The 14994-nt window shown below is 48.3% G+C and overlaps 2 protein-coding genes across 21 annotated transcripts in view; both read right to left on the reverse strand.

Moving 5' to 3' along the window:
* Nucleotides 1-13611, reverse strand: part of traf3 (TNF receptor-associated factor 3) — a 30757-nt gene extending 17146 nt beyond the window's left edge. For all 18 annotated transcript variants that reach the window (XR_004568291.1, XR_004568303.1, XR_004568307.1 and 15 more), the window contains exons 1-5: nt 13392-13611; nt 10709-10844; nt 10443-10608; nt 6744-6795; nt 6478-6582 (exon numbers count right to left, since the gene is read on the reverse strand). Coding sequence is in view for 1 of the 18 variants with exons in the window: in XM_034208471.1 (XP_034064362.1) it covers nt 6478-6582; nt 6744-6795; nt 10443-10608; nt 10709-10841 (456 nt within the window). In the remaining 17 variants the exon portion in view is untranslated. The remainder of the gene's footprint in view (nt 1-6477; nt 6583-6743; nt 6796-10442; nt 10609-10708; nt 10845-13391) is intronic.
* Nucleotides 13612-13986: 375 nt separating this feature from the next.
* rcor1 (REST corepressor 1) overlaps nt 13987-14994 on the reverse strand; it is a 30326-nt gene continuing 29318 nt past the window's right edge. For all 3 annotated transcript variants that reach the window (XM_034208463.1, XM_034208462.1, XM_034208470.1), the window contains 3 exons: nt 14731-14788; nt 14369-14625; nt 13987-14290 (listed from right to left, as the gene is read on the reverse strand). In XM_034208463.1, the coding sequence (XP_034064354.1) occupies nt 14258-14290; nt 14369-14625; nt 14731-14788 (348 nt within the window). In that variant the 3' untranslated portion in view covers nt 13987-14257. The remainder of the gene's footprint in view (nt 14291-14368; nt 14626-14730; nt 14789-14994) is intronic.

The following is a 14994-nucleotide window of genomic DNA, read 5'->3' on the forward strand; positions in this document are numbered from 1 at the left end:
AGGTCAGAGACAGGTGAGAGACAGGTAGAGACAGGTAGAGACAGGTCAGAGACAGGTGGGAGACAGGTAGAGACAGGTCAGAGACAGGTCAGAGACAGGTGGGAGACAGGTAGAGACAGGTGAGAGACAGGTGAGAGACAGGTGAGAGACAGGTAGAGACAGGTAGAGACAGGTGAGAGACAGGTAGAGACAGGTGAGAGACAGGTAGAGACAGGTAGAGACAGGTGAGAGACAGGTAGAGACAGGTAGAGACAGGTGAGAGACAGGTGAGAGACAGGTAGAGACAGGTAGAGACAGGTCAGAGACAGGTAGAGACAGGTGAGAGACAGGTAGAGACAGGTGAGAGACAGGTGAGAGACAGGTGAGAGACAGGTGAGAGACAGGTAGAGACAGGTCAGAGACAGGTGAGAGACAGGTAGAGACAGGTGAGAGACAGGTAGAGACAGGTAGAGACAGGTAGAGACAGGTGAGAGACAGGTAGAGACAGGTGAGAGACAGGTAGAGACAGGTAGAGGACAGGTGAGAGGACAGGTGAGAGACATGTAGAGACAGGTGAGAGAGACAGGTGAGAGACATGTAGAGACAGGTGAGAGACAGGTCAGAGACAGGTAGAGACAAGTAGAGACAGGTGAGAGACATATACAGACAGGTGAGAGACAGGTAGAGACATGTCAGAGACAGGTGAGAGACAGGTGAGAGACAGGTAGAGACAGGTCAGAGACAGGTGGGAGACAGGTGGGAGACAGGTGAGAGACAGGTAGAGACAGGTCAGAGACAGGTGAGAGACAGGTGGGAGACAGGTGAGAGACAGGTAGAGACAGGTGAGAGACAGGTCAGAGACAGGTAGAGACAGGTAGAGACAGGTGAGAGACAGGTAGAGACAGGTCAGAGACAGGTGGGAGACAGGTGAGAGACAGGTAGAGACAGGTGGGAGACAGGTGAGAGACAGGTGAGAGACAGGTAGAGACAGGTCAGAGAGAGGTGAGAGACAGGTAGAGACAGGTAGAGATAGGTCAGAGACAGGTGGGAGACAGGTGGGAGACAGGTAGAGACAGGTGAGAGACAGGTGAGAGAAAGGTAGAGACAGGTAGAGACAGGTGAGAGACAGGTAGAGACAGGTGAGAGACAGGTAGAGACAGGTGAGAGACAGGTGAGAGACAGGTGGGAGACAGGTAGAGACAGGTAGAGACAGGTGAGAGACAGGTAGAGATAGGTCAGAGACAGGTGGGAGACAGGTAGAGACAGGTGAGAGACAGGTAGAGACAGGTCAGAGACAGGTGGGAGACAGGTAGAGACAGGTAGAGACAGGTAGAGACAGGTGAGAGACAGGTAGAGACAGGTCAGAGACAGGTGGGAGACAGGTAGAGACAGGTGAGAGACAGGTGAGAGACAGGTGAGAGACAGGTAGAGACAGGTCAGAGACAGGTGGGAGACAGGTAGAGACAGGTAGAGACAGGTGAGAGACAGGTGAGAGACAGGTAGAGACAGGTGAGAGACAGGTAGAGACAGGTGAGAGACAGGTAGAGACAGGTCAGAGATAGGTGGGAGACAGGTAGAGACAGGCCAGAGACAGGTGAGAGACAGGTGAGAGACAGGTAGAGACAGGTAGAGACAGGTGAGAGACAGGTCAGAGACAGGTGGGAGACAGGTAGAGACAGGTCAGAGACAGGTAGAGACAGGTGAGAGACAGGTGAGAGACAGGTAGAGACAGGTGAGAGACAGGTAGAGACAGGTGAGAGACAGGTAGAGACAGGTAGAGACAGGTGAGAGACAGGTGAGAGACAGGTAGAGACAGGTAGAGACAGGGTAGAGACAGGTCAGAGACAGGTGAGAGACAGGTAGAGACAGGTGAGAGACAGGTAGAGACAGGTAGAGACAGGTGAGAGACAGGTAGAGACAGGTGAGAGACAGGTGAGAGACAGGTAGAGACAGGTAGAGACAGGTAGAGACAGGTAGAGACAGGTCAGAGACAGGTGAGAGACAGGTAGAGACAGGTAGAGACAGGTAGAGACAGGTAGAGACAGGTGAGAGACAGGTGAGAGACAGGTAGAGACAGGTGAGAGACAGGTAGAGACAGGTGAGAGACAGGTAGAGACAGGTCAGAGATAGGTGAGAGACAGGTGAGAGACAGGTAGAGACAGGTCAGAGACAGGTAGAGACAGGTAGAGACAGGTAGAGACAGGTCAGAGACAGGTAGAGACAGGTAGAGACAGGTCAGAGACAGGTAGAGACAGGTAGAGACAGGTTGAGACAGGTGAGAGACAGGTAGAGACAGGTCAGAGACATGTGAGAGACAGGTGAGAGACAGGTAGAGACAGGTGGGAGACAGGTAGAGACAGGTTGAGACAGGTGGGAGACAGGTGAGAGACGGGTGAGAGACAGGTGGGAGACAGGTAGAGACAGGTTGAGACAGGTGAGAGACAGGTGGGAGACAGGTAGAGACAGGTCAGAGACAGGTAGAGACAGGTAGAGACAGGTGAGAGACAGGTGAGAGACAGGTGGGAGACAGGTAGAGACAGGTCAGAGACAGGTGAGAGACAGGTAGAGACAGGTAGAGACAGGTCAGAGACAGGTGGGAGACAGGTAGAGACAGGTCAGAGACAGGTCAGAGACAGGTGGGAGACAGGTAGAGACAGGTGAGAGACAGGTGAGAGACAGGTGAGAGACAGGTAGAGACAGGTAGAGACAGGTAGAGACAGGTGAGAGACAGGTAGAGACAGGTGAGAGACAGGTAGAGACAGGTCAGAGATAGGTGAGAGACAGGTAGAGACAGGTAGAGACAGGTGAGAGACAGGTAGAGACAGGTGAGAGACAGGTGAGAGACAGGTAGAGACAGGTAGAGACAGGTCAGAGACAGGTAGAGACAGGTGAGAGACAGGTAGAGACAGGTAGAGACAGGTGAGAGACAGGTAGAGACAGGTGAGAGACAGGTGAGAGACAGGTGAGAGACAGGTGAGAGACAGGTAGAGACAGGTCAGAGACAGGTGAGAGACAGGTAGAGACAGGTGAGAGACAGGTAGAGACAGGTAGAGACAGGTGAGAGACAGTTAGAGACAGGTGAGAGACAGGTAGAGACAGGTGAGAGACAGGTAGAGACAGGTAGAGACAGGTGAGAGACAGGTGAGAGACATGTAGAGACAGGTGAGAGACATGTAGAGACAGGTGAGAGACAGGTAGAGACAGGTGAGAGACAGGTAGAGACAGGTCAGAGACAGGTGGGAGACAGGTGGGAGACAGGTGAGAGACAGGTGAGAGACAGGTAGAGACAGGTCAGAGACAGGTGAGAGACAGGTGGGAGACAGGTGAGAGACAGGTAGAGACAGGTGAGAGACAGGTCAGAGACAGGTAGAGACAGGTAGAGACAGGTGAGAGACAGGTAGAGACAGGTCAGAGACAGGTGGGAGACAGGTGAGAGACAGGTAGAGACAGGTGGGAGACAGGTGAGAGACAGGTGAGAGACAGGTAGAGACAGGTCAGAGAGAGGTGAGAGACAGGTAGAGACAGGTAGAGATAGGTCAGAGACAGGTGGGAGACAGGTAGAGACAGGTGAGAGACAGGTGAGAGAAAGGTAGAGACAGGTAGAGACAGGTGAGAGACAGGTAGAGACAGGTGAGAGACAGGTAGAGACAGGTGAGAGACAGGTGAGAGACAGGTGGGAGACAGGTAGAGACAGGTAGAGACAGGTAGAGACAGGTGAGAGACAGGTAGAGATAGGTCAGAGACAGGTAGAGACAGGTAGAGACAGGTAGAGACAGGTGAGAGACAGGTAGAGACAGGTGAGAGACAGGTGAGAGACAGGTCAGAGACAGGTAGAGACAGGTGAGAGACAGGTAGAGACAGGTCAGAGACAGGTGAGAGACAGGTAGAGACAGGTGAGAGACAGGTGAGAGACAGGTAGAGACAGGTGGGAGACAGGTGAGAGACAGGTCAGAGACAGGTAGAGACAGGTGAGAGACAGGTGAGAGACAGGTGAGAGACAGGTAGAGACAGGTGAGAGACAGGTAGAGACAGGTGGGAGACAGGTGGGAGACAGGTGAGAGACAGGTAGAGACAGGTAGAGACAGGTGAGAGACAGGTGAGAGACAGGTGAGAGACAGGTCAGAGACAGGTGAGAGACAGGTAGAGACAGGTGAGAGACAGGTAGAGACAGGTGAGAGACAGGTGAGAGACAGGTGAGAGACAGGTGAGAGACAGGTCAGAGACAGGTGAGAGACAGGTAGAGACAGGTGAGAGACAGGTGAGAGACAGGTGAGAGACAGGTCAGAGACAGGTGAGAGACAGGTGAGAGACAGGTAGAGACAGGTCAGAGACAGGTGAGAGACAGGTAGAGATAGGTCAGAGACAGGTGAGAGACAGGTGGGAGACAGGTAGAGACAGGTGAGAGACAGGTGAGAGAAAGGTAGAGACAGGTAGAGACAGGTGAGAGACAGGTAGAGACAGGTGAGAGACAGGTCAGAGACATGTGAGAGACAGGTGGGAGACAGGTGGGAGACAGGTAGAGACAGGTGAGAGACAGGTAGAGATAGGTCAGAGACAGGTAGAGACAGGTGGGAGACAGGTGAGAGACAGGTCAGAGACAGGTAGAGACAGGTGAGAGACAGGTGAGAGACAGGTAGAGACAGGTGAGAGACAGGTAGAGACAGGTCAGAGACAGGTGAGAGACAGGTGGGAGACAGGTGAGAGACAGGTGAGAGACAGGTGGGAGACAGGTGGGAGAGACAGGTAGAGACAGGTAGAGACAGGTCAGAGACAGGTGAGAGACAGGTAGAGACAGGTAGAGATAGGTCAGAGACAGGTGAGAGACAGGTGGGAGACAGGTAGAGACAGGTCAGAGACAGGTAGAGACAGGTAGAGACAGGTCAGAGACAGGTCAGAGACAGGTAGAGACAGGTAGAGACAGGTAAAGACAGGTAGAGACAGGTGAGAGACAGGTAGAGACGGGTAGAGACAGGTGAGAGACAGGTAGAGACAGGTGAGAGACAGGTGAGAGAGACAGGTAGAGACAGGTCAGAGACAGGTGAGAGACAGGTAGAGACAGGTGAGAGATAGGTAGAGACAGGTCAGAAACAGGTGAGAGACAGGTAGAGACAGGTGAGAGACAGGTAGAGACAGGTAGAGACAGGTGAGAGACAGGTAGAGATAGGTAGAGACAGGTGAGAGACAGGTGAGAGACAGGTAGAGACAGGTGAGAGACAGGTAGAGATAGGTAGAGACAGGTGAGAGATAGGTAGAGACAGGTGAGAGACAGGTAGAGACAGGTGAGAGACAGGTAGAGACAGGTGAGAGACAGGTAGAGACAGGTGAGAGACAGGTAGAGACAGGTAGAGACAGGTGAGAGACAGGTAGAGACAGGTGAGAGACAGGTAGAGATAGGTAGAGACAGGTGAGAGACATGTAGAGACAGGTCAGAGACAGGTGAGAGACAGGTAGAGACAGGTCAGAGACAGGTAGAGACAGGTGAGAGACAGGTGAGAGACAGGTGAGAGACATGTGAGAGACAGGTCAGAGACAGGTAGAGACAGGTAGAGACAGGTGAGAGACAGGTAGAGACAGGTAGAGACAGGTAGAGACAGGTGAGAGACATGTGAGAGACAGGTCGAGACAGGTGAGAGACAGGTAGAGACAGGTAGAGACAGGTAGAGACAGGTGAGAGACAGGTAGAGACAGGTGAGAGACAGGTAGAGGACAGGTGAGAGACAGGTAGAGACAGGTAGAGACAGGTGAGAGACAGGTGAGAGACAGGTAGAGACAGGTGAGAGACAGGTGAGAGACATGTGAGAGACAGGTAGAGACAGGTGAGAGACAGGTAGAGACAGGTGAGAGACAGGTAGAGACAGGTATAGACGGGTAGAGACAGGTAGAGACAGGTAGGGAGACCCTTTTCCACTGAACCGGTTCTTAGCTAACCCCACTCGGCTGCCCGGCAAGAACCAAGAAGCAAGAACCTATACTTCACTCTACATCGGAGGGGTCGAGATTAACCTGAGCAATAACAGTTAATGGCGAGTACGGCAAATACAAGTTGTAACAAGTAGTAGCGCCGAGCAAAGTGACTAGAACGCAACCACACACTTACTGACACACATTCACTTGGGGAATTGGGGATATGTATCAGCTGCTTGTGTGACAGTCAGACAGTGAAGACTTTACAGCGGCCGCTGCCGTGTGAGCTAACGGGAGAATAAACTCTGCCGTGAGCTAACGGGAGAATAAACTCTGCCGTGAGCTAACGGGAGAATAAACTCTGCCGTGAGCTAACGGGAGAATAAACTCTGCCGTGAGCTAACGGGAGAATAAACTCTGCCGTGAGCTAACGGGAGAATAAACTCTCCCGTGAGCTAACGGGAGAATAAACTCCGGTGGACGAGCGGCACTGCAGCGGTCAGTAAATGCCGCTGAACCACATTAATAAACATTGAACCACAGGGTTCTGCTAAAGGACCAGGAGTGTTCTAGAGTTCTATATAATGTTCTCACGGGGATGTGCTGCAGGCTCAGCTGCTCCGGGCAGCCGCTGGCTTCACTGCGACAGAACACCTTCAGCGCCATGATCTCCCGATGGCAGCAAACGTCTCTGAAGATCTGAGACAAACAGAGCGTCAGAAACTGAAGCATTCATGACCTTAACTCTTAATAAATAAAGAATAATTCATAATTAATACATAATAAAGAATAATTAATTTATAATAATTAATAAAAAGAAAGAATAATTCATAATAAGTGAAGAATATAGAAGTGCTCACCTTGTCTTTGAACAGCAGCTCTCTGTCTGCTGGACATGATGGGTTAGGGTGACTGCAGAGAACACAGAGTTACTGAAGACCCTGAACACACCTTTCATTATAATAATAAACAAATGCATAATAAAACAATAAAAAGTAATAATGAAATAATAATAATAATAATAATAATAAAGAGAATAATAGTATTTATAATAAGGTGTTATGACTCCCAGTACCTGAGCAGGTCGCTGATGCAGCTCTGGCAGAACCAATAATGATAATAAAGATAATAATAATATATATATAATATTTAGTACCTCAGTGGCCTGTACTCTGAATCCAGTCCAACAGACCCTGGACATCTCTGAGTTATCTTAACTAACCCTAACAAAAAGATCTCGCTAAGCGATCCTATGACGCTGGTTATCAACTCGGTAACTCAAGCCAGGGTGTCTCTGTCCGGCTGAGTGTGCGTTCACATGAAAGGGGCGGGGCTAGCAACATTTGACCAATCACAAACATGGAGAAGCTACTGACAGCGCAGCGTCATACTTCCTGAATGAAAAGTCAACTATAATATTAGACATATGAAGAAGTTAAACTTTAAACATCCATGACTTAAACACTTGATCCAGGATCAAAGCCACAGAGCTGCACCTGCAAGGTGAACACAGCTGGGAACAGAACAAGTGTTTGAATGTGTACATTAACAGCTTTATGATATCACTGCCCGTCTAAGACACCGTCTGACTTTCATTACATTTGACTCCAGTGTTTCCTCAACTTAATGTGTTTTGCATGTGACACGTCGGCGTCTTCCCTGCATACGGCAGTTTAAACTGTATTTCCTTTATCCTGTAATAATCCTTCAAGGTTGTGTCTTCCTGGTCGAATGTACTTATTGTAAGTCGCTTTGGATAAAAGCGTCAGCTAAATGCAATGTAATGTAATATGACTTGATAGCTTTAAACTCCACACGCTGAACTCTGATTGGTCAGCAGAAGGTACTTTCACTGAGTTGATCTCTTATCTGGAACCTGCTCCGGAGAAGGTTAGGTGTTCAGCATCAGTTACCATTGAGATCTACCCCGGTAAGAAGAGAACCAGAGTCGTAGGACCGGAAACTCAGAGTTAACCCTGAAGTTGCCTCTCTAACCCAGAGTTAACCTGAAGTTACCTCTCTAACTCAGTGTTTACCCTGAAGTTACCTCTCTAACTCAGATTTAACCTGAAGTTACCTCTCTAACTCAGAGTTAACCTGAAGTTACCTCTCTAACTCAGAGTTAACCTGAAGTTACCTCTCTAACTCAGATTTAACCTGAAGTTACCTCTCTAACTCAGAGTTAACCTGAAGTTACCTCTCTAACTCAGAGTTAACCTGAAGTTACCTCTCTAACCCAGAGTTAACCTGAAGTTACCTCTCTAACTCAGATTTAACCTGAAGTTACCTCTCTAACTCAGAGTTAACCTGAAGTTACCTCTCTAACTCAGAGTTAACCCTGAAGTTACCTCTCTAACCCAGAATTAACCTGAAGTTACCTCTCTAACTCAGAGTTAACCTGAAGTTACCTCTCTAACTCAGAGTTAACCCTGAAGTTACCTCTCTAACCCAGAGTTAACCTGAAGTTACCTCTCTAACTCAGAGTTAACCTGAAGTTACCTCTCTAACTCAGAGTTAACCTGAAGTTACCTCTCTAACTCAGAGTTAACCCTAAAGTTACCTCTCTAACCCAGAGTTAACCTGAAGTTACCTCTCTAACTCAGAGTTAACCTGAAGTTACCTCTCTAACCCAGAGTTAACCTGAAGTTACCTCTCTAACCCAGTGTTTACCCTGAAGTTACCTCTCTAACCCAGTTAACCTGAAGTTACCTCTCTAACTCAGAGTTAACCTGAAGTTACCTCTCTAACCCAGAGTTAACCTGAAGTTACCTCTCTAACCCAGAGTTAACCTGAAGTTACCTCTCTAACCCAGAGTTAACCTGAAGTTACCTCTCTAACCCAGAGTTAACCCTGAAGTTACCTCTCTAACCCAGAGTTAACCCTGAAGTTACCTCTCTAACCCAGAGTTAACCCTGAAGTTACCTCTCTTACCCATAGTTAACCCTGAAGTTACCTTTCTAACCCAGAGTTAACCTGAAGTTACCTCTCTAACTCAGAGTTAACCTGAAGTTACCTCTCTAACCCAGAGTTAACCTGAAGTTACCTCTCTAACTCAGAGTTAACCTGAAGTTACCTCTCTAACTCAGATTTAACCTGAAGTTACCTCTCTAACTCAGAGTTAACCTGAAGTTACCTCTCTAACTCAGAGTTAACCTGAAGTTACCTCTCTAACCCAGAGTTAACCTGAAGTTACCTCTCTAACTCAGATTTAACCTGAAGTTACCTCTCTAACTCAGAGTTAACCTGAAGTTACCTCTCTAACTCAGAGTTAACCCTGAAGTTACCTCTCTAACCCAGAGTTAACCTGAAGTTACCTCTCTAACTCAGAGTTAACCTGAAGTTACCTCTCTAACTCAGAGTTAACCCTGAAGTTACCTCTCTAACCCAGAGTTAACATGAAGTTACCTCTCTAACTCAGAGTTAACCTGAAGTTACCTCTCTAACTCAGAGTTAACCTGAAGTTACCTCTCTAACTCAGAGTTAACCCTAAAGTTACCTCTCTAACCCAGAGTTAACCTGAAGTTACCTCTCTAACTCAGAGTTAACCTGAAGTTACCTCTCTAACCCAGAGTTAACCTGAAGTTACCTCTCTAACCCAGTGTTTACCCTGAAGTTACCTCTCTAACCCAGTTAACCTGAAGTTACCTCTCTAACTCAGAGTTAACCTGAAGTTACCTCTCTAACCCAGAGTTAACCTGAAGTTACCTCTCTAACCCAGAGTTAACCTGAAGTTACCTCTCTAACCCAGAGTTAACCCTGAAGTTACCTCTCTAACCCAGAGTTAACCCTGAAGTTACCTCTCTAACCCAGAGTTAACCCTGAAGTTACCTCTCTTACCCATAGTTAACCCTGAAGTTACCTTTCTAACCCAGAGTTAACCTGAAGTTACCTCTCTAACTCAGAGTTAACCTGAAGTTACCTCTCTAACCCAGAGTTAACCTGAAGTTACCTCTCTAACTCAGAGTTAACCTGAAGTTACCTCTCTAACCCAGAGTTAACCCTGAAGTTACCTCTCTAACCCAGAGTTAACCTGAAGTTACCTCTCTAACTCAGAGTTAACCTGAAGTTACCTCTCTAACCCAGAGTTAACCTGAAGTTACCTCTCTAACTCAGAGTTAACCTGAAGTTACCTCTCTAACTCAGAGTTAACCTGAAGTTACCTCTCTAACCCAGAGTTAACCTGAAGTTACCTCTCTAACCCAGAGTTAACCTGAAGTTACCTCTCTAACCCAGAGTTAACCTGAAGTTACCTCTCTAACTCAGAGTTAACCTGAAGTTACCTCTCTAACTCAGAGTTAACCTGAAGTTACCTCTCTAACCCAGAGTTAACCTGAAGTTACCTCTCTAACTCAGAGTTAACCTGAAGTTACCTCTCTAACCCAGAGTTAACCTGAAGTTACCTCTCTAACCCAGAGTTAACCTGAAGTTACCTCTCTAACTCAGAGTTAACCTGAAGTTACCTCTCTAACCCAGAGTTAACCTGAAGTTACCTCTCTAACTCAGAGTTAACCTGAAGTTACCTCTCTAACCCAGAGTTAACCCTGAAGAATATTTAGTACCTCAGGAGGTCACTGATGCAGCTCTGGCAGAACCGATGTCCGCACTCTGTCTGCCTCGGCTGGCACAGAACCAGCCTGCAGGCCTCGCAGCAGTATTTGGGTTCTGGCGGTTCCACAAAGTGGTCCCTGAACCCCCCGTGGAGCGGGAGGAACCCTGCAGGAGAACCTGAACACAGAGGGAGTGGGGCGTTAATACAGAGGGGGGGGGGGGGGGGCGTGAACACCTTCATTGAATCACATCCGGCTGATATCACAGCGCAGTTTACCTTGAGAGGAGGCGGGGTCGCTCGGAGGCCAGGGATTGGCCTGCCGGTTAGGGGGCTGGACCACGGAGAGGGGCGTGGTCAGGGAGGGCGCCACCTGCTGGAGGGGAAGCTGCACCTCCCGCCCCCCCGACATGACCTGAGAGACATATCAATCACCTTTGACCTCAAGAACAATAATAATAATAACAATAATAATAATAACAATAATAATAATACATGTTATTTATATAGCGCTTTTCCTGCTGCTCAGAGCGCTTTATAAAGAATAACATCTGGGGCTCAAAGGGACCGAGGCAGATAAGAAATAGAGCTTTATCTCAGAACAGCTGATCACTGTTTCCTCTCAACTGAAAGTGAATGCAGTCTCTGTGGTGCGTTCAGAGACCTCTCTGTGGTGCGTTCAGGGACCTCTCTTACCTCATTCACACCAACGGTGTTTCAGGGCCGGTTCGGAGCTGGAGCTTGAAAAGCACCGGGTTTTCCTGTTCACACCGCAGCGGAACCGCCTCTTAGCTCCGGAATCCGGTTCGTTTCAAGCACCAAAAAATTGTCCGGCTGGAGCAAAAGCACCGCATACGTCACGCTGACGTCGAGGCGGGGGCATAGACAGATCAACTCCTGAACTACAACAAAAAGCCCGTGTTTTATCCAGTTTGTACACAACGATGGAGAAACTTAACAAGCAGCAGTGGTCCACTGAGGAGACCAGCTACCTGCTGGGGATCTGGTCTTCTGAAGAGGTACAGAGGAAGCTGGAGCACAATCGGCCATTGTTGTTGTTGTCGGTGTCAGTTGTGAGGGGTTTCCGCGTGGGTTGGCTTTATGAAGCAGGCACGCAAACGGTTACGTCATGACGCAAACGATGACGCAATGATGCAGCACCAGTCGGACTCTGGGCGGTGTGAAAAGACCCGGAGCTAAACCGAAGAACCGGTTCTGAACCTGAAAAGCTCTAGCACGGAGATTGAACCGGAGTTGCGTTGGTGTGAATGAGGTATCTGTGGTGCGTTCAGGGACCTCTATGTGGTGTGTTCAGGGACCTCTCTGTGGTGCATTCAGGGACCTCTATGTGGTGCGTTCAGGGACCTCTCTGTGGTGCGTTCAGGGACCTCTATTACCCCCTTTCCCACCAAGGCTTTTCCCATTCTAGCTCCGTGCTAGAGCTTTTCTGGTTCGGAACCGGTTCTTCGGTTTAGCTCCCGCTCTGTTCACACCGCTCAGAGCCTGACTGGTGCTGCGTCATTGCGTCATCGTTTGCGTCATGACGTAACCGTTTGCATGCCCGCTTCATAAAGCCAACCCGCGCGGAAACCCCTCACAGCTCACACTGACAACAACAATGACCGATTGTATTGAAGCGCTACTCGTTTTGCTCTGTCGAAACGAAATGGAAGAAATGGGATGACTTTACTACCAACTTTACAGTCGTTACATGCTACATTCAAAAGTTCTTTACAATCATCATCATCAACTTCAACGACGATTCCGTAGGAGAAAGAAGGTATTATACGTCCTATTCGATGGCGTTAGAGCTAGCTGCTGTTAGCCTCTGCATGCGCCAAGCTCAACATACCCAGCTTTGCAGCATTAATTACTTTGGTATAACATTACAACTGATTCTCAATGTTATTTCCACAGATCATGTTGAAGCTGGCGGAAAAGCGGGTGTCGCGTGTTATTTGGACACAGCCCAGATCCAACGTAAGCGTGACGTATGCGGTGCTTGCTTTCTAGACCGACAACATTTTGGTGCTTGAAACTAACCGGATTCCGGAGCTTAGAGGCGGCTCCGCTGCGGTGTGAACAGGAACAACCGGTGCTTTTCAAGCTCCAGCTCCGAACCGGCCCTGGAACCGCGTTGGTGTGAAAGGGGCATATGTGGTGCTTTCAGGGACCTCTCTGTGGTGCTTTCAGGGACCTCAGACTGTGGTGCGTTCAGGGACCTCTCTGTGGTGCGTTCAGGGACCTCTCTGTGGTGCTTTCAGGGACCTCAGACTGTGGTGCGTTTAGGGACCTATATGTGGTGCGTTCAGGGACCTCTCTGTGATATTCAGCAGAAATAAATGATTTTCAAAGTAAAATATTGACTTTATTTGTTTGTAATTATAATAATGATAAACAACAATAAGTCCAAATGTATTGATGTATTGAATAAGCATCTGAAACCCTGAGGAGAGTTAGTCATATGAAGCTTTAAACAGGGCGGATCACTCCTACCAGACAACACTCATTTGAATATTAATATCAATATAAATATTAAAATATGAGTGATCTGTGGAGATTGATCTGGGCTTGATTTCTCAGGTCTGACTGATTATCGATCTCTAATGTAAACACTGATGCTAACTGTTAGCTTCTTGTTTCTCTGCTTTATGTTCAATAAACATCATTTAGTTCACACACATTATGCTCTATACTTCATGTCAATATTGATGTATTTTAATGTTAGAATCATTTTATTAAAATGGTTTTTAGAACGGTTTTATGTTTGAGTTATTTCTCTATTTATCTTCTGTTTTGCACCAAATACACCAAGGATAGACCTGCTGGGCTATAACCCCGGTTCTGGTCCTGGTCCTGACACACAGTAGCCTCTGTGGAGCTAACGCTGAGCTAACAGTTCTGAGGTGCTGAGGGGTCTGAGGTTCTGAGGGGTCTGAGGGTTCTGAGGGCTCTGACTTACATGAAGTTCCTCCGCTCGGCTCTCTGTCCCCGGGATTCAGACCGTCTCCCCGCCGCGGAGCCTCCGGGCCGGGGGCGGGCTCCTCATGGTCCTGGTTCTAAGGTCCGGGTCCTGCTTCTGCTGTCCGGGTCCTGGTTCTGTTTGTCCGGGTTCAGTCGCTGCTCCTCAGCCTGAGAGATCCAGCAGCTCTGATCACTGGAAACCCCCTCTGCTGCTTCCGCCCAGGAAATCCCCTCTGCAGCTGCAGTACTCAGAGCCTCCTCCATGGGGCACTGTGACCTCTGCAGCTGCAGTACTCAGAGCCTCCTCCAGGGGGTGCTGTGACCTCTGCAGCTGCAGTACTCAGAGCCTATTTATATAACTGTATCTATATATAAAAATATTTAAATATAAAAAAAATGTACATATGAACTTTTTCCACTCTTAATGTTTATTAAGTATTATTACTAAATATAAATAATAAATTATTATTTATACAAAGAAGCGTTTTCTTTTTAATCTCTCTCTCTCCTTTTTGTCATTGTTGGAGAAATCAGCTTAAAACAACATATTGATGTTTATGTAGTGATGCGTGAAGGAAGAGCAGAAACTGCAGAAGAAGAAGGAAATTATTTTATTGAACTTTGGTTTTATGTTCCTGCCCTGAGTGACCAACCCCCCCCCCCACACACACACACACACACACACACACACAGATTAAAATCAGGCCACGCCCACTCCGAGTGACAGGTCCGGTTTCTGATTGGTCCACAGAGAGACGACAGGTAACCCACCTGACCAATAACTGCAGCATCAAGTATAAAATAAAACTAATTAAATACAGGAGACGAAATGTATATAAAATAAAATGAGGGGCGGAGTCAGAGTCACGAGGCCAGGGGCTTCTGGGAGTCGGAGTCCTGAGGAGAAGAGACGCATTAGGAACCAGCAGAGTATATGTCTTTAGACTCTGAGGATTCTGGGATATGTAGTCTAACCTGCTTTGTGTCAGCGACCTCCTCATCCTCAGCAGGACTCTCCTCCATCTTGTCCTCCTCCTCGGCCCCACCCCCATCTGCCACGCCCCCATCAACCACGCCCCCCTCCAGCCCATGCTCCGCCTCCCACTCCTGCAGAACCTCGTCCAGGTTGAACCTTCGTCTGTAGTTCACCAGGAAGTTCTTCACCTGCACCACCGACTTGTTTCCAATCACATCGGAGATGGCCTGGAAGTCCCGCCCATACTTCCTGATGGCTGTGTGTGATTGGACAAGAAAGAGGGTCACTGACCAATCACTGAGGGAGAGGGTTAATCAGTACAGGTGTTCCAGGTGTGTTCCAGGTGTGTTCCAGGTGTTACCTTGTACAGCGAGCAGCTGCTCCTCCGTCGTCCAGCGGGTGTTAAACTTCTGATTCACCTGAAACAACAACAACAACAACATGAACAGCTGTTTTTACTCTACAGAAACCTGGTCTGGGTCTGATCAGCTGACCTCTGAACAGCTGGGTTGCAGTCGAATAGTCCAAAAATCAGCTCCTATCGTCTGACCCTATCGTCTATCCCTAAAGTCTATCATCTGTCCCTAAAGTCTATCCCTAAAGTCTATCGTCTGTCCCTAACGTA

Source organism: Gymnodraco acuticeps, unplaced genomic scaffold (genome assembly GCF_902827175.1).
Source record: "Gymnodraco acuticeps unplaced genomic scaffold, fGymAcu1.1, whole genome shotgun sequence".
NCBI lineage: Eukaryota > Metazoa > Chordata > Actinopteri > Perciformes > Bathydraconidae > Gymnodraco > Gymnodraco acuticeps.